This window comes from Argentina silus (assembly GCF_951799395.1).
Source record: "Argentina silus genome assembly, chromosome: 2".
Classification (NCBI taxonomy): domain Eukaryota; kingdom Metazoa; phylum Chordata; class Actinopteri; order Argentiniformes; family Argentinidae; genus Argentina; species Argentina silus.
Genome location: NC_139656.1, coordinates 25,739,948 through 25,765,913, shown reverse-complemented (window position 1 = coordinate 25,765,913; position 25,966 = coordinate 25,739,948). Strand labels below are relative to the sequence as shown.

Below are 25,966 nucleotides of genomic sequence, written 5' to 3'. Positions count from 1 at the left end.
CTCATTGAGACGATTGAAATGGCTACCAAGGTATTCATCTGTTGACTCGTAAGTCCCACAGTGCATACTGTACATTGTATGTGAGTGCCTGAGAACAACCTTGATCATCTGCCATAGGTAGAATTCAAACATCAGAAAGCAACAGCTCACACGGTAAATCACAATTACATAATCATTTATGTGTAGGATTAGCCTTAACATGTGGTAGATCAGGGAGGACAAGTTCTACAAAAAAGCAGAGATGTTTGGCTTTGGAAAGACTTATTATAATTTTAGTCATTTGCCATTCTCATACATTCAGTTTATAAGATAAATGGGAAAAAGCTTGAGTTTCTGTATCTGTACAAGTCTGTAGGATGGTGAAGTACTGTACAATTGAGGGTTATATGTTTTTAAAGAAGAAAGGAAAGGTGATATTGGAAGTAACATCAAGTAAGGAGGTAAATCTACAGAAACAGATGGATAGAAAAGACGTTTCAACAATATAAATGGAATATAATACCTCCAATGAGATGGCAACCGGGCCACCTGTTCAATGGTATCCATTTGTAAAAGCTGTCGCAATCAACGGGCCCTAAAAGTGTACAGTTAGTACCTTTGTCAGTATGCATTTCAAGGAAAAAAAGAGTGAGTACATTGTATCCACGTTGTTCTGCTAGCATGAATGGGTATTATATGTTGCTCTTCATCATTTTCAATAGAGAGAGCAATAGACAATCATCACAAATCACATCTCTGTTTTTGTATTCTCTTGTAGCACTTTATAGATTCCAGTGGACTCTCAGGACTCTTTCTCTCTCCCTCTCTCTCTCTCTCTCTCCGTATGTGTTACTCAGTGGGTGTTATACTGTTGTTGACTGATCACAAAAGTCCCCCATCTACTGGTGAATAAATACTGAAATCCTAATAATTCTGTTAATCATAACAATATGCTGTTTATCATTGAGACACCGAAAAGGAAACGGAGGAGAGCTTGAGGCAGGGTGAATGGAGACGAGGCAAATTTAAGCACAACTATGTATAGAAGATTTATATACAGTATGAACACTTCAGCGCTACACTCTTAGAATTATTATTATTTTTTCGAAAAGGATTCTTCATTTGTCCACATAGGGGAACCCTTTCAACCATTTTGAGTTCAATGTAAAACCCTTTTGGGTTAGATGTAGACCCCTTTTGGCTTCCACGTAGAACCCTTTTCACAGAAGATTCTAAATGGAACCCAAAAGGGTTCGACATCGAACCCAAAAGGGTTCGACATCGAACCCAAAAGGGTTCTTTCAAAGGTTTCCCCTGTGGGGACAAATGAAGAACCCTTTTAGAACCTCTTTTTCTAAGAGTGTAGTAATACTAGGACCCTTCAACACAGGCCATAGGAGTCAGCCTGGCCAGTTACTGCACAAGGCTAGAAGAAGTTGTAACCTGTGAGGGAGATACATATACACATACTCATTCATGCTAACATAAACAATATTAATCAATTCCCAATTCATGCAAAAGCATTGTCATAAAAAAATCTCTGAACATGATTATCCTGCTCTGAACCTTTCCACCATTGTGATCAGTGTGTATCTGCATAATGCCAATCATCCTCATTGTCTGACACCAAAGTGTGAACCGAGCAACCAACACAGCAATCTTGGAGGGCAAAAACAACAGTTGTGTCAATGTGTCTTTTCTCTGAAGCTGATCCCGTTATCTAGCTTCTCATCTGCCTATTGTGCCAGTGACAGGCTAAGGACGTATCGTTTATAGAAATGCTCCGATTAAGCATGCAAGAGAAATAGAACATTCTAACGCTTTCTTTGTAATCTTGTTCAATTCAAATTGTAAAGGACAAAGGAGCATGAGCCAGATCCATTCTTTCTCTCCACACAGTGGCTCTTCTGGTATTGACATCATCCGACTTCTGTCAAGTGAGAGCTAACGCAAAAACTGGGAGATGGAGTGGCACGTCAAAGTATCTGAAGTCATCCATGGGGTTGTGACATGTCGGGTTCCACCGTGTGATCACTCGGGCTGCATGTAACACGGATATTAATTAAAAAGCCCATTTTAGTTCTGAATCATTTCCTTTCTTAATGTTCTGGATAGAGACATCTTCTGCCTGTGCACTGGAGGTTGCAGGGCTGCAACATCGGTTCACTGGTTCATTGCACTCTGTTCGATTCATTGAGCCATTTTAAGGTGGATTAGGTTGAACTGAATTAAGTATAAGTAGAAATTAAAAACACATTTTCACAGCCTTTTTGGGAGTCTTACAACCAAACCTTTTCTTTAGTAAAAAAAACATTACACTAAGACCAGATAATGGAGAAAGTTCATCATTTATCCACCTTCATACAACTAATGTATCATATCTCTCGTAAAATGTAAATTTGAGGTCAAAGTAAACATCATTAAAGGTCCTCATATGTGTGGAATTGATAAACAGCTGGCCTTTTGGTACTGGTGTGTTCAGACAGGGAAAATATTCTCACCTTTACAACAAAGGTTTCCTCCCATGTGTAATACTATCCATCAAAATGAATGCACGGCACTTTTTATCTTTTCCTGGGTCAGCTACACGATGGGTATGAACAGCAAAGGTTGAAACAAATGGATAGAAAACAATGGGTGAAAGCTATTCTAAAGGGCTATGAGATAACATGATCTCCCGTCATGTCTGCAGATTAGAAAAATCGATTCTTACAGTGTTTTTATATGCTCATGTTCCTTTTCTACTTTCATGATTACTTGGTTGCCTTTGTTGCCTGAGTCTTGGCTTGTCTGGGAGTAAGACTGGGCCACAGATCACAGACCAGTGTGTCAGATCAATCCAAAAGAAGGAAGCTGATTCGAAAAACTCACAAACTAACAACTTGACATTTCAACTGTGTCTGACACATGTAAGCAATGACACACTGTAACAAGCTGACAGGTTGAACAAGTTCATGACTTTTTAAGAGACTAATGGCCGACAGAGAGGGATGAAAACATGAGAGAATGCAGAAAGTTGGCATTGTACAACTTGTCAAAAAGACAGGAAGGTCACAGGATGTAACATTAAGGTACTGTAACACAGTTGTATGATAGTGTGTATGTCTAGATGTATTAGTAAATGAACTCCAGCTTCATATTCAGTAACCAACATGCTATTTTTGCCTAAATTGAGATCAACAAAAATTCCAATCAGACATGGCATCTCTGACAACCAATACAACCAGCAAAAAGCCAATTAAATGTATTTTTCCGCAACGTAGCACTTTCATTTGGATATCATGTCAGTTTCAGTTGCTTGTTAAAATGACGTTAAACTTGGACAATTTGCTTACTCTCTCTCTCTCTCTCTCTCTCTCTCTCTCTCTCTCTCTCTCTCTCTTTCATTATAAGGTTTGCTCCCTCAATTGCTTGCTGCATTGTTTTATTTACTCAATGTCTGACGTTGACAGGACAACATGTCAGCCCTGTGATTCTCGCCATCTGATTGTGCTCACCAGAAAGGTCCTCTTCAAACAAGTAACACTGTCTTGACAGTCTCTGAATCAAAGTCTGAATCTCATTTAATCTGAATCACACTGAATATCAAAGTCCAATCTCACTGAATCATTGTTAATAGTTAGATTTGACACAAAAACGTGATTGACCTCCATAGTGTAGTTAGTAGTGAAAACAACCACCAGGAGTAAAAGCAGGTAAAGAGTTAACCATCCAGTCATGGGCAGTGTGCATGGCTTCCTGCTTGGCTGTCTGTGTAGCACACTAACACACAGGCTGGTGGAGAGGCTAGCGGTCTAACAGCAGGAGACTAAGACAGAGAGGAGGTCAGGGGACAGTGGAGGTGGACTGGCCTGGCCTGGACTGTACTCACCGCCATGCTGTGGCCGAAGCCTGAGCCAGGCTGGGGGCTAGCAGCACTGATGTAGTTGCCCACAGCGGAGTCCTGGCTGCCAGGGCCGTACAGGTCGGCCACAGGCCCTGGGCTGTTGGCACCAGGGAAGCCTCCGGGTCGCGGTGGGTTGGCGCCTGCACAGAGAACACAGGACGGGGGGGCAAGAGCTCAGTAACACCATGGAGCTCCTCAGAGCACCGCACACGGGTCACCACTTACAATAGGTCAATGTGCAGAATTCATTCCGGCTCATTTGACAATGCATACATTTGTACTGTATCTAAGAATACATGACTGGACTCATAATTGTGCCGTGACAAAATATCAATCACAGAATTATCACTTAGGTCATGAGAAACACTTTTTTTTTTCTCAGATTGACAAGAGAGAAATGATGCAGGTATTAGTTTAAGAGAGAAGGTGGCAAAAACAATATCAAAGATGAATCCAGTGTGGTATTCTTGAGATATCTACATGCTCTGTATACTGTATACAGTAATAACATTACAACCATGCACAATACAAGACAAGCAGAGATACTCCATGCTACCGGTTGCGACTGAGTAGATGTCTGTATGTTGTGTTCATCTTCATGAAGTTGTTTAGATTGTCAAGATTGTAATCGATAGGGCAGCTTTGCTGCTTTTATTTCACTCATGCAGGTATGACACAAGTTGATGGGTTTTTTTTGGCCTTATTTTTTTTTTTTTGTGGTCCTTCCAGCAGAAAAAGACAGATCATGTTCTGAATATAGTCGGCAAAAAAATCCTATTCCAGCGAGAAAGCAAAAGGACAAAAGTGTCCGACAGACAGAGGAGGCATAAACCTTTGGAAATATAAAAGCTTGACCTGAGTTTGTCCGCAGATACACACTCTGGGGATGTTAAAGTAATGCTCGGTGTGACCTAGGACCTTTTACCCTGTGGCTACGAGCAACTCAGACTAATAAAACGCCTTTTGAAAATGTAGACGCCCAGCGAAGGCCTATAACACTAGGGAGATATAAAAAAACAAGCCAGAGGGAGAGGGAGAGAGGAAGCACAGTGGAGTCTTAAATCGGTGTAACAGCCACATACCACTTCAATCTCCTCTGCTGTCTGATCCACATAACCTCTCTGTCTCACCCCCATTCACAGACACAGCGTGAAAATAAATGCAGAAATTGAATTAAAAAGGGAAAAAAACGACTCCTTGACCGTGGCACATAACTCGTATGAAGAAGCTGTGGCACTTGAAGTCAAAATGGAAAATTATTCTTTCTGTGTTGTATGTGTAGGAAGTTTCAATTACACATGCTAGATTGGAGCACAAGTCTCAAACAGCAATGGGACGCCTTGCATAGTCCTGTACTTCAAGGGAAATCATGCTTTTGAAGATGACAGCTCGACACATGCACACGCTGTACAATTATCAGATGCTAGTTCCCTAGAAGTTAAACATCACTGCACAACCTCACCAACCTCAACTTTGTTCGACTAAATTGGCTAACTCCACCAGGAGCAAAAAAAAAAAAAAAAAAAATGCTTTTAGTTGCTGCCTGCGTGTAAAATGAGAACCTGTCCCATTGCATAGAGATCTAATGAGGTTGACACTGCTGCTTAACTGCAGGCCCTTTCCCATGACTGGCCTTACTGCTCTTATCTGGCCAGCACAGCCCCTAATAGGCTTGCTTATTAAGCAATTACAGCTATTTTCAGTTTAAACGGTAATCCTCATTTCTTATAATTGGTGGATTCTATTGAACAGCGCACAGCTAACCCTCCCTCTCTCCATGTGAAACAGGATTTATGCTTTTCCTTAAACCCCGGGGCTCTGCAGCCTCCACCATTAACTTTAACAGCAAAACATGAGTTACACTTATTGGGTGTGACTGGTGGCTTAGCAGCGCCCATGCTAATTTAACAAGCCAGCCTTTGATTACACAGCATCTTTTGAGACACAGGTGACTCATCTGTCCCGCACAAACTCCCTGCGCTCTGTTCTCATCTGTGTCACTTGGTATCTCGTTGTTGCAGTGACAAAGTGTTTGTGTGAACAGCGGATGAAGGCACTGACGCAAATGTAATTCTATGTCTTTCCTGCTCTCCTATCTTCAGCACCAATAACATCTATCTAAACAAAAACGATGGTTCAACAAAAAAAAAGGCAAACCGAGGTGATGTTTGTAGCTCTTTCCCTGCTCTGTGAGATAAGGTAGGTAGGGTGGGAGGGGTTTTAGGTCCTGGAAAACACACCTATATTGGGTCTGCTGTACTGCTGTACTGTGCTTGGGGCTGGCGCTGTGTCTGAGGTACAAATGGGTTGAGGTGGGTCTACCATTAACATCACCATCGGTGATTGCACATGTATTTGTCTGGTTTCCTCATTGCTGGGTGTCTCAGTGGAGGAGCGGGGCTTAGCCTCGGCATCTAAGCCTGCAGGGCATCATTAGGAACCAAGACAAGCCTTGCAGATAGCCCTTTGCTACCACTGAGCACCTCCTCCTCCAAGGCCAACTGCAAAAATATTAATCAGCACCCTACCCAGTACAAGTACGATTGCCTCACATCAAAAGCTGCACTTTTCAGCACTTTGGCTTTGTGTGAGCATAAACAGCGATGTCGGAGGCCTTACAAAGCTGTTTTCCCTCTCCTGTGCTGTACAGCTGTGTGTGAAAACAAAAAAACGCTACTCATGACCACTACGTGGGCATGGAGGCTATGGCTGTTGGCTGTGTGTGTGTGTGTGTGTGTGTGTGTGTGTGTGTGTGTGTGTGTGCAGGCAGGGCTGATGCTCCCCCTGCCATCCTCCTGTGAGCCTTAGGACACAGACAGTGGAGTGGGCAGACCTGCAGGGACCCATCCATCCCAATGAGCGCCGGCAAACCCTCCAACCCGACCGGGAGCGGCTCCAAGCCAGGAGATCTGTGTAATCTCCGCTGTAAAGCACGGGGCCTAAAGATGTCTTTTCCTGTCCGCTGCCAAAGCAAATGAGGCAAGACTAGTGAGGCTACGGGGACCGTCTGCAGGAGGCCACAACACCTGCCTCCGCCTGCTGGTCAACACTCCTCCATTGGTACAATAGAGCAGAGCTCTACAGGGGAGTGACAGGATCATCCGTCAGCCTAGCTGGGCCATCATCGGCCGTCATTACTGTCCCTACATGTCCTCGCAATCTGATGACATGAATATGAGAGCCACGCTCCGCTGGTCCCAAACTCACTTTGCATCAGCGGTGGCTGGCGGAGGTAGCGTATCGGAGGAGGACGGGCTCATTGTAATGCATGGAACGGAATGAGGAATGTGTGTTTGATACCATTCCTCATTCCGTTCCATACACTATAATGAACCCGTCCTCTGATTTCTGCCTCCACTAGCCTCCCCTGCTTTGAACAGTCTAGCGAAACGCCAGGAATGTCACATTCCCTTGTTTGCATTCAACTGTTTCAATACGGTACATTGTTTGAGGATTCCAGCTGTGCACACGTTTGAGTGATAAAAACACATATTGACAATAATAACAGGACCTCCGATATTACAGTGTGTAGAATTATAGATATGCATCTCATACAACCCCCTGTGGGTCCAGCCCTGTCTATTTGCTGTAGGTCACTCATTGAGACCAGCAGAGACATGACCAGACTGCGTCTACAGAGGTCTGCGTCTACAGAGGACTGCGTCTACAAAGTCAACCGTAAAATATTGAACAATCAACAGTTGTGATATGGATGATTTTACTTGTCATTGTTTAAGCCATGTGTTGTTTCTGATGTTTTAAAATGTATTTTACATTCAAATATATGAACACTACCTGTCTACGGAGGTCAATATTAACTAACACTTTCCCCAGATCCATGGCTGCTCTCCTCTACACATGGTTCTACTCATTACACTTGCTCAAACTACCAGATGCAATTCACAGCAACGACATCCTGCCTCAGTTTGATCATCGACAAGCCCACGACCATACAATAACACACTGCGATACGGCAAGTACTGGGGTTTTAATAAGGACAATCATTTTTAAATGAAAGACCATACTGTACGTATTTTCGACAGAGGAAATGGCATACAATTTTCTATTTACTGATTGGATGTAAGCGATAAAATATCACAACATACACGTGTGACGGTGTAAACAATTCCATCTCACATGGTAAAGACATACTAAATGACTCAAGTAAATGCATTATATACTGTAGAAACATGCCGTAGAGTGATGATGCAATTATGCATATATATATATATATATACACATGTACTAGAATGTAATATTGCTATAATGTAGATACAGCACAAAACATGCCAGCTGATTGCTTTGGTTTTCATTCACTGGGTAATAATAGAGGTGATCATGCTTCCACCATTAGGCCTCCAATGATTCAATAATTTACAATGTTCTCACTGACTCACTGAATAATTCACTTAATCACTCACTCACTCACTCACTCACTGAGTCACTCACTCACTCACTCACGAAGTCACTCACAGTTCAAATGTTCATGTAGAAGAGCTGAGAGAATAGGGACATGAGCAAAGTAAATGTGATCTTTCTCAGAGGCCTGTGTATAGTCCCCTGCCTCCCATGCTTGAATACTACCACATGCAGATGGAGGAATACATACAGTGTGTCCTCCCCTACGTGCAAGCAGGGGCATGAAATCAATTTCACCAATAAACATAAAAGGTACATTTCAAATCAAAAGGGGAAGAAAAAAACATGCAATGCATTGCTGGCAAGACGTTCTTATGCAAATACACTTCTTGGGGGAGGAGGAGGGGAAAAGCCTTTTCATGTTTTGTTTTGTTTTTCCACCTCAAAGACAAAAAATGTGAAAGAAAAAAAAAAATGCATAGATCATTCTGTATGGAGAAACGTAATGAATCAAACTCAAAAAGTCCAAAGAGGAGGATGAGAGAGATGCGCAACATACAAACCTGGGCTCTTAAACTGATCCGGGCTGTGCAGGTGCTGGAGGGGGGAGTTGCAGGCGGAGGTGGCATGCTCACTGTGCAGCATCTGAGCCGCCTGGGGCCCCAGGGAGCCATAGTCCGCAAAGGAGCAGGGCGCCCCCCGCTGGTCACTGGGCGCAGAGTAAAACCCGTAATCGGGAAAGCCTGGGAGATACAGTATAGGGTGGGGAGGGGGAGGGGGAAGGGACTCCATCATTGTGGATAAACCGTTTCATTGTGCACAGTCAATGTCCAGACTCTTTTTTAGCATGGCATGGTGCTTAGCAGGGATCCATTTATCTGTGATTGATTGATTGATTGATTGATTGATTTATTGATTGATTGATTGGGTCCTCCCTGCTCTCCCTCTCCAGCAGATCCTGCTGCCAGTCCCTGCTTCAGTGTGTCTGAGGTGTAGGGGTTGGCACCAGGGGAACGCAGCATGTCTTTACAGTGGCTCACTGACTGACTCTCAAAGGCTGACTGTCTAAGAAGATACTAGGCTGCTTGACTGACTATCAGGAACCACCAGACAAACTCTGAAGTGGTTCAGTAACAAACTTGCAGCTTCTCAATCCTAGACATTAATCAGTGTCCTGCAACCTGAACCCCTCACATTTTCCTGCAAATGAGAGAGGGGGATAAAATTGAAGAATCATTATAAACACAGGTCAATACATCTTTCATTTCAGGACTACAATGCTTACTGGACATACCTGAAGGAAACGCTTACCATTTAACGGGGTGAAAATATACAATTCATACAAATCAATAATTAATTTCAAGCCTCTGATTTTGAACCAACAGAACGACATACCCAGGTCTTTGCGGCATGTGACATTTCTCCAGGGTTTGATAACAAAGAGACATTCATGTTTATTGGCCATAAACATATGAGAAGGCTCCAAACACTCCACATTTAAGCTTCGGCTATTCCAACGATCCCGTCTTTTCACACAGATGGTGGATTATCAACGGTTCAGAAATCGTCATTCAGCAATACGACATGCTGACATTTATAGCTTGTCCTCTTAATCTCAGACAAGCTGCTCATATAAAGAGAACCATTAAAAGCAATTGTTGCCTCTCTACACCTCCTCAATATGGGAGTTAATCCACTCAAGAAAAGCTGAGATTGGCGGCACAGGCTCTTTCACGGCAGGTCTCCCTGCTGTGTGTTTGCTATTTATTTGGGTCTCGAAAACCGATCAGGAGCCGATCAAAGCCGTGCCACACCTAGCCAGACATAATGAGACTGTCAACAGCTGCCAAATGGAGTCTAAACACCAGCCATGTTCCTCTGCAGACGCTTTATGCCCCCCTGGTTTCACCACTTTTGGGCTGTGTGCCCACTCTTCAAATTATGGGGCTCCAGAAAATGGCAGCCTTCCCATATTGCCCATTTAGAGCCATGTAAACCCCTGACACATCGAACAAAGCTGGAGAGACAGTCATTCCCTTTACATCTCTTTTAAGTAACTGACACAGAATATCGATTGGTTTCTCCAATGAGGAAAACAATATTACAGAACTCAGATAAGGGAGACATTCATGGGTAGATAAATTAATTAATGAGTGAATGGATCGATCCAAGAATGAAAATGGGAGAAAAAAATAATCTGTCAATGGCAAAACAACACAACGATTCCAAAGGTATAAATACATATCTTTGTCCAGGTCTCAGCTACTGTAGCCATGGGTTGGGTAGCCAAGAAGTGAGAGTGACTCTCTAAAAACAGTCAGAGTGGATTGGTGTTAAAAAATCGGCTTTCTTTGAAGTTTCAACTCAATGTGTAAAACCTGTGAGCAACGGGGTGGAGCGTTAACTGCCTACTCTAATAAAGCCCCTAAACTCTCTCAAAAGAACTGAAGCCTGGCACTGAATGTTAAATCAGCAAGACAGCATTTACAACACTGTTGGTAACGAATCAATTTACCACACAAAGAAAGAGGGGATGGATCGAACTGATATCTACAGGATCTCATATGTATACAGAATATTAAAACCATATTGTCATCAGAATTCACCTAGCCTGCAGAGGAGTCTTCCCAAGCAAGCCTAGAAAATGTGAAAATGTCTAGAAATGTCAAAGGCTCTGAATGGACCCCTGTGGTGCCAGCCAGAGCCCTCTCTGCTCTCTGTGAGGTAAAGAGGAGAGGAGACATGAGATGCCACCAGAGACAGGTGCTGAGTCACCAGTGGGGAGCCTGCCCTCAGCATGTCTGTGTCTGTGTCTCTGCTCTGGAGGCTGGCTGGCTGGCTGGCTGGCTGGCTGGCTGGCTGGCTGGCTGGCTGGCTGGCTGGCTGGGCCGCCTCACACGTGTGGCCATTCAGCATTCTGCACGTGTGCCATCATTATATCCAGCTGCACCTCCTCTGTACAGTACACCATGGCCCTAAACTTGCAGCCTGTAGTCTCAGGGGCGGTCACTCTCCCTCACACGACCTCTCTGACACTCCCTCTGCAGTATGTGGGGATGGCTGAGCGAGGAACTGTGCGCTACGCTGAATTATGGAGGAGGGCCTTTCTGAAGGGTCACTGGTTTTCACAGAGGAATGTGCTCTCTTCCGGCAGTAAAGGGATAAGGGAGCAAATTTCCTGAGCGCTCCGGCTCCTTATCTTCAACCCCTTTCTTATGCCCGCGCTGCGAAATGACGCCTTCAGGCGACTTTCACGGGAGATATGCATTTAGACAGGCACGGCGCAGCTTTAATCGTATGGAGACCAGAACACAAAAAAATATGAAAAAAAAAATAGGGACACTTGTGTTTAATCCGTTTTTGAGGTCCCACGCTAATAGCTGGCCGTCCTTGAGTTTTCTAGGTGTTTTTTTCCATGCTCATCTCTAATTAGACAAGCTTCCTCTGCTTCCTCTCCTCTTTCTAATTAGATCTTTAACAACAAACAAGCGGTGACCTTTACAAAGGCCTTGCCACAATCTCCCCCATTAGCTGAGCGGCTGGGAGGAGCAGTGCTGTGGGGGGGAGGAGGAGGAGGGGGGGGCGGGCAGTAGGGGAAAAGGGATAGGGGAGAAGGGGAGGGGAGCGTGGGTGGGGGGGGGGGGGGGGGGAGACCCTGCTTTTGTTCCTGGTCCTGCAATGCCATGGCACATCCGCATGCTGCCCGCTGCCAGGCCCGCGACAATGGCAGCTTCCTGTTGCAATCTGCATAATTCCTCCAATTCCAGGATAGCGGGAACGACAGGACACAAAGACGACATCAACACACACAACAAATATACATGGCGGCTTTGTTTAGCGCTGACACAGACAATTAGCCCTCAGCTGCTCGCATCTCACTGCCGGGAAGGTCTTATCTAATAAAGCCAGGCAAAATTACTTTTATTGTTCAGGTAGATTGCTTCTAATGATAGTGCCATCAGTGGGAAAGGATATGAATAAAATGAGGCAGAAAACGTTGCCTTCAATGGGCGAGAGGCTGCCATCTGGGAGAGCCCAATAGCTTGATTATCTTCCCCAACTCATTTTCCTTTCAGAACCCGCAAATGATTTAAGCTACTTTCACTTGGGCGAAGGTGAAAAACAGAACTGGAATTGAAAAAAATGTCACTGATCATTCTAAACAGACATATGTTCATCACCAAGCTGTTTGGTTTGAGAGCGCGTAATTCTTCTAATCTAAAGGTTGGCTTTGGATTGGGGAATAGGAGGAGGATTTGTGCATCATTTTTGTGAGTGTGTAAGTGTGTATGTTTGTGTTCAATCTGGACACAATCTCGGATTGTTACTTTGATCTATTGCTTGCTACAAACTACAACTGAATCTCAGCGTTCAGCTCCAATCAATAGAGCTCCTGTCGATAATGGAGGACTACTTGTCCTTGTAACAGACGTCACAATCCTCGCATTTCACATGCAAAAGAGCATCAACATTACCTCGACCTCTTTCTCTGTTTTTGGCCTGTAGATACAGATACTCAATAAATTCTGCCTATCAGTACTCACTAGCGCGGAAAAATAAAACATAAAACTTTGATTGAGGTGACTGAGGACGAAAAAAAATGAGGACCATAAAACAATGCATCGCAGACAGCAGCACTGAAAGTCCCTCTACAATAACGGTTAGTAATAACTATTCAACTGCGGAGGACACTTTGTTCTTCAATGAGAGGTGTCTTTCCTGGCTCTTTCTCTGTGGTGTCATAAAGCACCTGGCACCTGTGTACACAGCCTCAGAGAGGTGCAATGGCACACAGCATAACTTCCCTGTATGTACTTGTAAATCTGTGTCCGTGTTGTGTCTCTGTCGTCTGTGTGCGAGTGTTGTTCCCTGTGATTGTAATTGTTTGTGCCAAGTTTGCCTCCATGTATGCCAGAAAAATGTCCCAACGTATAATAATGGATTCTATTCTAACAGACGAGGAGTTTGGCTGTGGGGGAGCACAGGTGAGGAACTGGCAGTGGTGTGTGTGGGCGCGTGGGCAGCAGGACATGGGGCATGTGGAGGAGACGCAATCGCACACACTCACATGCACGCACGCACAAACAAACACACGCAAAAACAAACACACAAACACACGCATAAACACACACACACACACACACACACTCACACACACGCACAAACACACAGATTTTCATCAGCATAGACTGATGTCTTAAGGCTGGTTCCGAGTGGGCAGTATGCACCCAACAGCTGCAGCAGCATTACTGATCCTATCTGTGAGCCTCAGACCATGACGTTATTAATATTCACACAATGTAACCGGAACAATGGCCCCTTCTTTGGAGTTTCTTTTTTTCCACACAGTGGTCTAATTGGATGTAATTACTCATCTACAAAACAAATGAGCAGGTTGAGGTTGCCTTGGCGACCAGATCAGGAGGCCCAGCAGTGCGAATCGTTCGCCGAGCTTCATTTATACTGATAATTATTCCTCTTTCCCTCTCTCTTTCTCTCTCTCCCCTTTGCCTTCGCCCATCACTGCCCAGCGGCTTGTGTGTGTGTGTGTGTGTGTGTGTGTGTGTGTGTGTGGGGGGGGGGGGGCAGCGTTCAGTAGCCAGCTCAGAGATCACTGCTCAGGGACGGAGAGGACTGCTTCTCTCATTGCATATATACTGCCATCACCAGGGTGGCTTTCTTCAAGTGGATAAATGCTCCTGCTCTCATTTCCACTTTGCCAGATGACTGCCTCCAAGGAGCAATTCTAAACCACTGAAAAGCAGACAGAAGAGCCCTATCATGTTGGTGGTAAAATACAGGGCATATTCCCCACCACTTTACCACTTTAGAAAGTGTTGAAGGTGTTTAAGAGTGCACCAGTGTTCTCTAACAAAAAGAGTCTGTGATTATCCTGACACTGAGGCTTCAATTTTCACAGAAACACCGATTCACACGCACATTAATGCACATGCACGTGTGTACATGCGCACACACGCGCGGGCGCGCACACACACACACACACACACACACACACACACACACACACACACACACACACAGGCACAACGACGCTTGCTCCCAATCATTTCTCCCTCTCTCCGGAGCCCCCCACACAAATCCCTGGTGGCCATCAGCACGTCACTCCACAGAGGATGTCAATAAACCTGTCATATGGGCTCCCAAATTAGCTTTGAATTTCAGAGCGACTGTAATTAGCTACTCCATTTCCACCTATGCCATTTTAAAAAGGAGAGAGAAAAAACGGCAGCTCTCTGGGCTGCCTAGAGTAGCTTTCACTTTCCATTTGAAATAGTCTTTTCTGACTGAATGGGTGACTAATTAACAGCACTAGACCCCCTTTTCAAAGAGCGCCGACATTTCATAAATAATACATATTTAATGTCTTGTCATTTTGTGCTCAGAGAGGCTTGGCTAATGAATTTTAACAGATGATTTATTCCTGCATTTGCTAGCCCATACACAGGCCTCTCTTCTTCTTTTACACTTTCTTTCTTTCTTTCTTTCTCTCTCTCTCTCTCAATCCTTTTTCAAACAAGGACGACTTCTAATAGTACCTGGCGTGGGGAAAAGAACAAAAAAGTTTTCCAACGGAAGAGGAAATGTGCTCGGAGAGTGAATCACAGGTGTCTAATCAGCCATGAGGTAATTTGATGCCTGCCATTATTTCCTCCTACTCCAGGTGTGTGTGTGTCAGGACTCAGGAGACCAATGGGAAGCTCTAAGAGACAAGCTTGTTTCCTGTCTCTCCACAGTAGCACATACTGTAGACAGGAGATAATGAGTTTCTTCATGAGTGTTATTTCTTCGATCAGTACTCTTTGAAACACCTATGCTATACAGTAAAGGTCATAAAAAGGTTTCTCTGACTTCTGTGCTGAGACCAACACAAGTGAGTCCATGACTTCTGGTTGGAGGTCCCCTGGGAAGCACGTCACAGCACAGACCAATCCCCACGGAGCTCTCCTGCTGTGACCCCAGAGCATCTGCCAGCCACAGCTGTGTGAGGCATTGCATTCTGGGACAGGGGAGAAGGGACAACTCGCCCTCCCTCGAAGTGTCACATCTCTCCCTGGGCCCCAGATAGACCACGAGGAGTCACATGGATGGGCTTTGGCATGCTTTGGCGTCCATGTTTTTTTTTTTCTGTACCCAGGACATGTGACGCTCTTCTGGGCTCACGGCTGAGCTAAGCGGAGCAGCATCTGGGACAAACGGACGGACCTGAGCACCCGTGGGGCCCTGGGAGCCAGATTAATTTAGCCCAGCGAACACAGCCAATCCCAGCCTCCTCTGGGGCACTTCCCAGGATCACAGAGCTTGTTGGGAGGAAATGGATAATGATCTCAGATAATGTGGCGAAATCTGCCAAATGATTTCCCTCTCCAAGCAAGCTGTGGGTTCATCAGCGAGAAAACAAAACAGGGTTCAATGGAGAAGAATACTGAAATCTCCATCCACATAATATCCTCCCATTTATTTCTAATGCAGAAAACATGTTTCCAAAGGGCTATGAAACCAATGGAGAACAGAACACAGCAGAAGACTCCACAGTACATGAATGAAGAAATGACACTGTTTGATAAGTAATGATGTCATTACAGATTGAAATGAACAAGTTGCGGAGAATGTATTTTGAAATGTTTACACATTCCCACTTGCAAAAGCAGTCACCATTTGTCTATTTTTAATAAGGCACAAATACCTTATATGTTACACAGTAAAAAGACTAGAATGACTGTAAACACTGTGCACTGTGGTGTGAAATGGTCACTGGGGCACACTGATTGGCCATCGGAATGGCACTGAAGAGATCTGCCTATTCCAGAAAATGGTCACATTAACCTTTGACACTATATGGACTTATGGCCGGGGCCACGGGACATGAAAGAAGCTTCTTCAGCTAACAAGGCTGAGCAGCTCTCACTGAGCTAGCATCTTACTGACATCCACTAACTCACAGAGGAGGGAGGGAGAGAGAGGGAGAGAGAGAGAGAGAGAGAGAGAGAGAGAGAGAGAAAGAGAGAGAGAAAGAGAGAGAGAGGGCTGAAAATGACAGAGTAAGGGGAAAAAACAGAAAGAAGGAGAGCGAGAGGGAGAGAGAGAGAGGGGGGGGGCGCAGGAGCACAAAGTGAAATGGAATTAAAGGTAAGAGGTAGGGTAAGCAAAACGCAAGGATGAGGAAGAGAAGGAGATAAAAGATAAAAAGCAGGAAAAGAGCATCCTCATCTCTAATGAGGCTGGCAGAGATTCCTGGGCGATCGATGCAACGCAGAGTTTACAGAGAGGCCTTGAGAGGAGAGACTCTGAAACATCCCAGCCATTTCCGCCGGAGATAATAAGAGCACATTCCTCTGGAGGTTAGCTGAAAGGGGGCTGAATGAGCCAGAGAGTGGGCAGAAATATCTCTGTTGAGTGGGGCTGGTAGGAGGGGGGGGGGGGGGGGGGGGCATGGGGAGGGGGCGAGGAGACGGGAGTGAGCACTGGGGTAAGGCCCAAACGCCTTGCTGACATTCACAAGTAGCTCAGACGAACACAAAGTCATGTTAATCATGTTAATACAGATGATTCTGGTTAGAGGTACACATCTGAGGACTGGCTCAATGTAATGCATGGAACGGAATAAGGAATTCCGCGCGTTTGATACCATTCCCTATTCCGTTCCATGTACTACAATGAGTCCCGTCCTCCGACTTCTACCTCCACCAGCCTCCCTTGCCACAGAGTCAGGTACTGTCCCAAGATCCCATCCAAAGAGACAGACTGGGATGCAGTGGAGAAGAGCCCTCAAGGAGGAGGAGGATACACTGCCACTATACATTCAATGGCTTCTATCGTATTTCACTGGCCCTCTCCACCATGGAAGGATACTGCATATTACTAGGTTTGGACCCCCACCCTGGTCTAACAATGTCCCATTGGACGCAGAGTATACTGTGAATCACCGATCAATCAACTCTGCCCTTAGGAACGGCGGCAGGGGCTGTAGACAGTCGCTTGATAAGGTCTCCTATGACCCTCTCACCGATCAACGCCATTGATTCACGTCCTAGGATGAATCACGACGTTCGACGCGACGAATGTCATCCATCTGCATTGAACACACTCATCGTACTGTCATCTATGATCTAGTTGGTGAACTATATCACACTGCACAACCCAATAGAGAGGATGGGGAAACCATGGGGAAGGGAGCAGGGAGGAACTCTTCCAAGACTCTTATCACTCATGGGTAAGTTGTTATGGCACGCTACCGAAACAAGTCCTAGGGACTACTTTACTGACAGAGTAAGGGCCCTCATGGAGGAGTTAAAAATATACTCCACTCCTGTCTCATCAGCACTGGCCTGTCATGGAGAGGGACAGGAGTGTGGTGTCAGTGATCTGTCCGCTGACATTAAGCCCAGGGCCGTCTGAGCAGGGGGTGACACAGGCCTCTGCTAGTCAGGGACCGTCTTTCACTTACCCTTGGCTCTCTCCACGCGTGCTCGCCGGTGAGCAGCCAACCGCGTGGCAGTGGGGATAGACAGGGGGCGGAATCTTATGCTCGGTGGGAGCATATGGGTAAATAGACGCGCGGCGGGGCGGTAACGAGATGCAACAGCCTACCCCTGGTGCCGACCGCGTCGCCGAGAGGAGCCGGAGATTAGCTGAGAGGAAGGTCACGTTTAAAGCACGCTGCGTTTTTCCTCAGCTGGCTGACCTTGTTTATCTGTGCATGTGTGTGTGTGTGTGTGTGTGTGTGTGTGTGTGTGTGTGTGTGTGTTGTGTGTGTGTATACATCTGTGTGTGTGTGTGTGTGTGTGTGTGTGTGTTGTGTGTGTACGCAGTAAAGTATAGAGCTGCTGCTCTAACATCAGATCTCATCAGAGCACCTCCTGACTGCTCATTACCTCGTCTGCAGCCGACCCAGGAGGTCACTGTTTACTCCCTACTCCTTTCTCCACGTCCCCCCTTCATGCCTCACCTGCAACTACACTGCCGGCAGATCCAGAGTTGTCACAACCTGACGGTACACGACAGACCCCCTGCATCCTTCACTTCCTGACTCAAACTCTCCCCCCTGGCATCGTCATAAAATCACTTCCCCCTTATAACTCTCTACAAGAGGCGCTGAGCACCATTGTCAAGCAAATTGTTTGTTTTGAAGAAGCCAAATCAAGCAGCCTGATTGGAGAGAAAGAGCATCTGATTAGCTTCCTGTGCTCCCTGCTGTTGAGTTGAATGCTCCTCAAATGAGGTTGGGAAGGGTGCGAGTGTGTGTGTGTGTGTGTGTGTGTGTGTGTGTGTGTGCACGTTTGTGTGCGTTAGTGTGTAGGCACGCTTGTGTGTGTGTGTGTGTGCGTGTGTATGTGTTAGTGTGTAGACACGCTTGTGTGTGTCTCCGTGTGTGTGTGTGTGTGTGTGTGTGTGTCAAGGGGTCAGGGCATACAGTATTTGCATCCAGATTTGATTAGGACTTTGGCAATGTCAGACTACAGTGATCATCATCATACTGCAGGAGAATAAATGCATTCTGCATAGAGAGGAGACACTGTGGTACTGGGGAGAGACAGCATAACAGTTCTCCAATGTCTGATTAAGAAAGCCAATCTTCAATCTTCCCCTAGAGCTTGGATGCTGCCTGTCAATTTCAGGCCTCCGGGTTGTTATTCACGGCCATTGATTTATTTACCGTTATTGAAGAGGACAAAGCCAGATCTGTTAATGAAACTGACTTGTGAATCAATGACAAGTGAGAAAAAGGCAAAAGGGACATTTGCATGCCTAGTCTTATGGTGGGATTATTGGTACGAGTTTCTCTGCACACACAGGGTATGTGTGTGTGTGTGTGTGTGTGTGTGTGTGTACAGTGTTAGTGAATCGATGTGGTGTGTGTATGTGTGTGTGTGTGTGTGTGTGTGTGTGTGTGTGTGTGTGTGTGTGTACAGTGTGTACAGTGTTAATGAATCGATGTGGTGTGTGTGTGTGTGTGTACTGTGTTAGTGAATCGATGTGGTGTGTGTGTGTGTGTGTGTGTGTGTGTGTGTCTGTGTGTGTACAGTGTTAGCGAATCGATGTGGTGTGTGTGTGTGTGTGTGTGTGTGTGTGTGTATATGCATTTAAAGTCGACATCTACAGGTTTTAATGGTTGGAGGAGCAGCGTTGATTACGGAGGGCTAAAGCAGACATATTATAGCGCCACATAAAAGAAAGTACAAATTCAGTGTTCACTTACTGTCATTCCAGATCGGATCAAATCGACTGAGCTAGCAAAGTGAACCTGGATTTTTTTTTTTTCTTGAGTGGTTTATTTTTTTTTGGGGGGGGGGCGGATTTTTAAAGATAAAATGTCTGCCTGATCCCTCTATTAGAATGTTTAGGGGGGCTCCAGAGTCGGTACAGTGTGTTTAATGAGGAAGAAGCAGCAGAGCGGGAGAGAAGCTTGGAGAGAGAGAGCAGCAGCCACACAGAACACGGACAGAGCGTTTACCTGGCCCTGCGTTCTGCGGGTACGCCATGTAGCCACCTCTTCCACGGGCCCCCCTACCTGAGCCGCGTGCTGCCGCCACCGCCGCCACCGCCGCCGGTCCGTACGCCGTCGCTGGGAAGCCTGCGGGGGAACACAGACGGTGGGCACACAAAGGGGGGGGGGGGGAGGAGGGAGGGTTACACGGAGGGTCACAGGTTCACAAGGAGGGCATATGTCACACGGAGGGCACATGTGACATATGTCACACACACCACAGCCCACAGGGGAACCTTCAGCTGCAGCTCACGCGATAGGGGCACTCTACCGACACACTCCACCCGTCACTCTACCGCCCCCCCCCCCCCCCCCCCCCCCCCTCGACTCTACTCGTCACTCTAACCACCACCCCCCCGCCCGACTATACCTATCACTCAACCCCCCCCCCCCCCCCCCACATATACCAACATAGACACAGCAATAGTGCAGCCTACAGCTACAGTTCACATGACAGGAGTGCTCTACCAGCAGGCTCTACCCTTCATGCTGATGCATTCACACTACCTCTCACCCCCCACCGCACCCATATGCACCAACACAGACACACACATGCTGAGACAATCACTCAGTGGAGACATACTTGTCAACATGCATGCATATGCACACCCACGCACACATGCACACACACAGTCACAGACACACGCACAGACACAGACAGACACAGATGCACAAACACACACACACACACACACACACACACAATCTCTAGTGAGAGGTTTAGGGTTGGAGGGAGGTCCTATCCTCCACGCTGTGTGCCTTCACTTGTCCAATTATCAGCACACACACACACACACACACACACACACACACACACACACACACACACACACACACACACACACACACACACACACACACACACACACACACACACACACACACGCGCACACGCTGTGCTGGGCCCGGGGCTGGGGCCCGGTTACACTGCCGATAAACTGACAGGGGGGGCCGGCGCAATCATTTACTCAAATGAAATAATTACGACGCCTTGAAACGTTCTGTATCGTTCGATCGGGCTGAGTTTTTCATGCCTCTTAATTGAGTTAGCAGCTCTGGCTGGTGGAGGCTCTCTGTGCCACGTTGCAGGGCTCCCAGTGAGAGTCATATTTCCATTTAGCATGGGAGATTGTGCTGGAGGTGGATGTCAGCTGCTCTCGGTGGAAACATAGCAGCTACTTTACTAGCTTTCCATCCCTGCACTCTGGGAGATCAGCCATTGGGGAATATGCCTCCCTTTCCCCCTGGCAGCAGCAGTTACCATGGGCTATGGATGAGGGTTGGCTACTAGAATGCTTGAGTGAGTTTATCAGAATACAGAACATGTCTTTTCACTCCAATGGAAGCCTGACATGTTGCAGGCAAGGAGACTCCAGATAGAACATGTTGGATTGGATTTAACATGTTAACAACTTGTGAGGTGTTTGTATTGACAGGCCAATGAAGACAGCTGTCGTTTGGTCGTTCATGCTTGATGAGCGAAGATCCATTTGAAACATCTTGGCTCTGAATCGTACGCCCACGATCAACCTCATTCCAAAGCCTCATGCTTCCATCCACTCAAGAATCTGAAATTAACGTTCTTTTGACTTCTAAGGTAAATCTGTAAGTCTTTTTTATACGCTGACAAAATGTGAAAAATGTATGCGGTTGAAGATATTCATAGCTTTACAAAAAAAAGAGAAAAGAAATGTGTGTCAATTCCATTTTGTGACTGTACATCTCAACAAAAAATAATTCTTGGAACATTTTTACCAAATATCAGCAGCATCATTATAGAGTGCAATTAAAGTCTGTATTAGAGCCGGGATGTAATTACAGCGCGGGGTCTCTTAATGAACACACACCCGTCTGGGGCTGACAGGCGCTCGTCCATGCAGAGGGCCTGACACTGAAGATGCCTGCTCTCCCCTCGCAGAGGAATGGCATGTCATTAGGGTTGGAGACTGGCCTCCTCCAACTGACTCTAATACCCCTCTCTGCATAATCAAAACCACAAAATCATCTCCACAGGAAAAAGCTTTGTTAATGAGAAAATTCAATCTCGAAATTCCCCAGAGCAGGATCCTGCCTTGATCTTTTTAAGCTGAATTTGTTATGTGTATGTGTGTGTGTATATGTGTGTGTGTGTGTGTGTTTTGGGGCTGAGTGCTGTCGTAGCCGGACATACACAGGGGTGGGGAAGTGCTGGGTCCCTCTCCGGAGGAAGTCTGGAGTGTTTTTCCGATACCGTCGAGGTGAGAAGACCACCAAGGTGTGATCTATTTTCTGGGCCAAAGCGTCCTCCTTCATTTCCACCCAGAGGGGGCGCACACACAAAGACTGATGAGGGGGAGGAAGGGAAGGGGCAAGAGGGCAGGGCCAGAGGAGACGTGCCGGGGGAGAAAAACACATTGCTTTTTACCAGGCCCTGCTGAGAATGAGGTAATTCACACCTCTACAGACACAATGCGAGCAGGAGCGAGAGTGCGTTGGTGTGAGGTACCGTCCTGCTGGGACCGCAAGGTGGGTGGATGGGCTGGAAGAGCTGCCGCTTCTGGAAAAAAATAACTGTCTCGCGGCTTGTCTCGCGGCTCGGGGGAAAGTGACTGTTGTAAGAAAGACTGGACCTACTGAAAAAAATACGGTGCCAGAGGGATACACTCTATGTCTCTTTGTTCCACACAGGACCGAAAACAGAGAGAGAGAGAGAGAGAGAGAGAGAGAGAAAGACAAAAGGCTTTCACAATCAATCCCCGTTTCCTCTCCGGTCTTAATGCGGCCCTGATTCAAACAGCACTTCTGATATTCTACACCTCTCCTTTAAGCTCTTCAGAAGAACTGAAATCAGCTCTGATGTTATGCTAATGGCGGTCACACACCCCTGCCTCTCCACTCCAACGCTGTCCTCGCTGTTGCTGTGCAGAAGAGCCCTTCGTGGAGTCACCACTGTTTTTTTTCCCTTTCTCTCTCTCTCTCTCTCTCTCTCTTTCTTTCTCTCTTTCGTTTTCTTTCCAAAGAGCTGTTATCCCCCCTCCTCTCTGCCATTGTCACGACACCCCCAGAAGACCCGGTGGCTTCAAAGTTAGCGGCGTGGGCAAAGTTCTGGAGAGAGATTAACTTTGCAGGATTAGGTGGGTTAATTAATAGATCGCTGCGGCTCATTGTTTTGTGTTCACGCGGTAAGAAGCCGCCCAAGAGAGGCGCTGCAGCATTAAATCAATTTCATGGCCCTTTTATTACTGAGGAGATAAAGCCAATATTTAGCTTTCAATTTTTCACTATTATTTGGCCCCTGCTTTGCCAGTTGAGTTGCTGCGCTTGGTGGGAGACAAGGACACACGTGTTTATGTGCTGTGGGGGCCTGGAGGGCGGGGGAGGTGGTGGTGGTGGTGGTGGTGTGGGGGGGGGGGGGCGCCTCTGGGACCTGTCCTCAGCCCTCTCCTCCACCCCAGCAACACAGACACTCACTCCACTTCAGGAGGAGACAGAATGGAGGACTGATTAGACTCTGTACAGCACTGCAGTACAGACACTACCTCTCTTTGAGGACTTAAGATTTTCTCAAAATGGGGCTCTTTCCCTCTTAAAATGAATCCCCAAACCAGTAAGGAATTCATTCTTTAAACACGAAACCGTGCAGTTTTGCCGCAGCCGTGCAGGTCAAACAACGAAGTGTGTTTCTATTTCTATATAGGATAAAGAGCAATGACTGTATGCTCTTTTGCCTCTTGAACGAGGTCGTTGGCAGTAACATGGCTCCCTCCTCTCCTCCCAGGCAGCTCTCCACTGTGTCCTGTCCTGCATGAGTCTCTCCTCTATATATAGCCTGCCTGGTCCCCCATAGCGGTGTGACGCCACCATGCTCTGTCCTCCGTCCTCCCTCTATCCATCCTCCATCTCTCCCTGTCTCCCTCTCTCTCTCTCTATCAAACCCACCGCTGCCTTTCAATAAAGTCTGTCCATCTGTCAATCTGTCTTCTCCACACCTGATCCATCTCGTGAGCGTTGCTCATTTCTCATTTCTTCTCCTCCCTCCGTGACACTTCTCCTTTCTATCCTTCCTTCCTCCGATCGCCTGTCATTCCGTACTCCCTCTTCTCCTCCGTTCCTCTGTCTTCTCCACCCCTTTTTTTTAAACATTTTTTTAGCTTTTATCTCTGGCCTCCTCTCTCCCGGAACATCTCCCGTGTGACTGGCACGTCACAGTGACGCTACCTCTGGACTGCGGCAGACGCCCCACAGTAAGGTCACACTGGTGTCCCGAAAGCGATGACAACAGCTCGGCTGATGTAAGTGTCCTCTGTATTGTTGTTGTGGGGGCTGTAGCCCGACATTAGGAGGAGCTGCAGTTAGCTCAGCCCCAGCGATGACAACGCAGCACCGACATCCACTTTTACAGCCCAGCCGAGGGGTCAGTCACGTGGGTCACACACGAGAGAGACAGGAACAGTTCAACAGAACTCCATAAGCTGTACTAAAAACACGTTAAAGGTCCTGTACGTAGATTCGAGCTTTGTTTACAAGGATATGCACTCAATTGGCACTATGACAAAACGTAGCATGTATTATGTAAATTTTTTTGGAAAGATTTTCTGTGTGACCAGAGAGGGCAGCAAAGTGCAAAAGGACATACCTTACCTTTAAGGCTTTGATGTTTGATGCTTTGCCCTCTGAACTGAACCATACTGTGCACAATGAAATATACTGTAGCGCTTTGAAAGCATTGGATAAGGTGAGGGAGGAGCTGAAGGCTACAGCTGTCATCAAGGCACTGGTTTGGTTTGACAAACCTCACACGTGTTTGATACCACTTCTCATTCCGCTCCGTACAATGAGCCCGTCCTCCGGGCTTTTACCTCCACCAGCCTCCCCTGACCTACAGTACACATGAACCTATAGAGTACCTGAATCTAGGTTAAACAAGTACAGTCAGACTGTATCCATAGTCACGGGCCACAGCAGAGGACATGCAGTCTCCCCGCAGCCACACACATCACCGTGGAGATGGAAAAAAATCACCCCACTCCATGTTCCCTATTATAGGCAGCTTTGAAAAGATGTAGCAAAATAAAAAAAACGACAAACAAGAGGAAAAACCCTCCATCTACGATGCCATCTTTTCATCTACAGGCTGACAAGTGGCCCATTGTTGTCGTCCTTCAGCACCAAGACTTGTCTTTTGTTGTTTTGAAAGAGGCTCTTCCTGAGTGGTATCAAAGGCGGGAATCACAGATGAGCCGGAGAGAGCCAGGTGGCTTTCACATGAACCGCCACACACACAGTAACTTCTCACTTCTCTTTGAATGCTTTCCTTCTTAATGCCTCCGAATCAATGAATACACCCACATGCTGAGTTTTCCCTCACATTAAAGCAGTGTAAACTCACAGTGTGTGTGCTGTACTGTATGTGCACGTGTATGTGTGTATGTGTGTATGTGTGTGTGTATTTGTGTTTGTGCGTGTGCACAAACACGCATACACACACTGACACACACATTAATACATACATACTGTTCTGTATACACAGTACAGTATGTGTACGCAGAACAGTATGTATGTATTAATGTGTGTGTGTGTGTGTCTGTGTGTGTGTGTGTACGTGCATACGAGACCACTTTTGTGTTCACCCAAGAGTGTAAAAAATGCCTCTTTTTTCGATGGAGGACAAAGGGTCCCGTTTCGGAATGAAACCATTTGGTACACTGATCCTTTGTTATCAGACCCTTCATGGGTTTTGATTTGGGAGAGGGGAAAGTCATTTATACAGTAGGAATAGAAAGACAACCATAGAACCCAAGAAAGCCAGGCTTTACTCTGGTAATTGCACATGTTTCATACACCATTGGATATAATGACGAGGGGGGGGGGGGGGGGGGGGGGGAAGAAAAAGCTGGGAGATTTTGGAGAAAAAAACCTGACTCCCCACGTCTCATCTCCTCCAAGGGAATGAGCAGCAGCTGTGGAACAGCAGCGGAGGAAAGAAGGCATTGCATTTCCTCATGAACCCTAATGAAACACTATGTGAGCGTTACTGAGCCAACCACAACACTGTAGTCCTTGACAACCGTGGAGGTCTAAGCAAAGGTCACATAATCTATGATTTCACATTCACACCTCTGTACAGTAAACACACACATGCTACCCCCGGCCGCGGGAGCAGTGTGGTGCATCTCATAAAAGGCTATGGTATTGTAAGGATAAGAAATATGACGACAGCCCTATATGACTGTGTCATTGCGTCTATAGCACCGCCA

General features: G+C 46.3%; 1 protein-coding gene across 1 annotated transcript in view; it reads right to left on the bottom strand.

Moving 5' to 3' along the window:
* Positions 1-25,966, bottom strand: part of LOC310823044 (RNA-binding protein Musashi homolog 2-like) — a 192,374-nt gene that overhangs the window by 5,987 nt on the left and 160,421 nt on the right. Inside the window, exons 10-13 of the mRNA XM_083695717.1 lie at positions 19,755-19,817; positions 8,788-8,967; positions 3,851-4,005; positions 503-574 (exon numbers count right to left, since the gene is read on the bottom strand). Coding sequence (XP_083551843.1) covers positions 533-574; positions 3,851-4,005; positions 8,788-8,967; positions 19,755-19,817 — 440 coding nt within the window. The 3' untranslated portion in view covers positions 503-532. The remainder of the gene's footprint in view (positions 1-502; positions 575-3,850; positions 4,006-8,787; positions 8,968-19,754; positions 19,818-25,966) is intronic.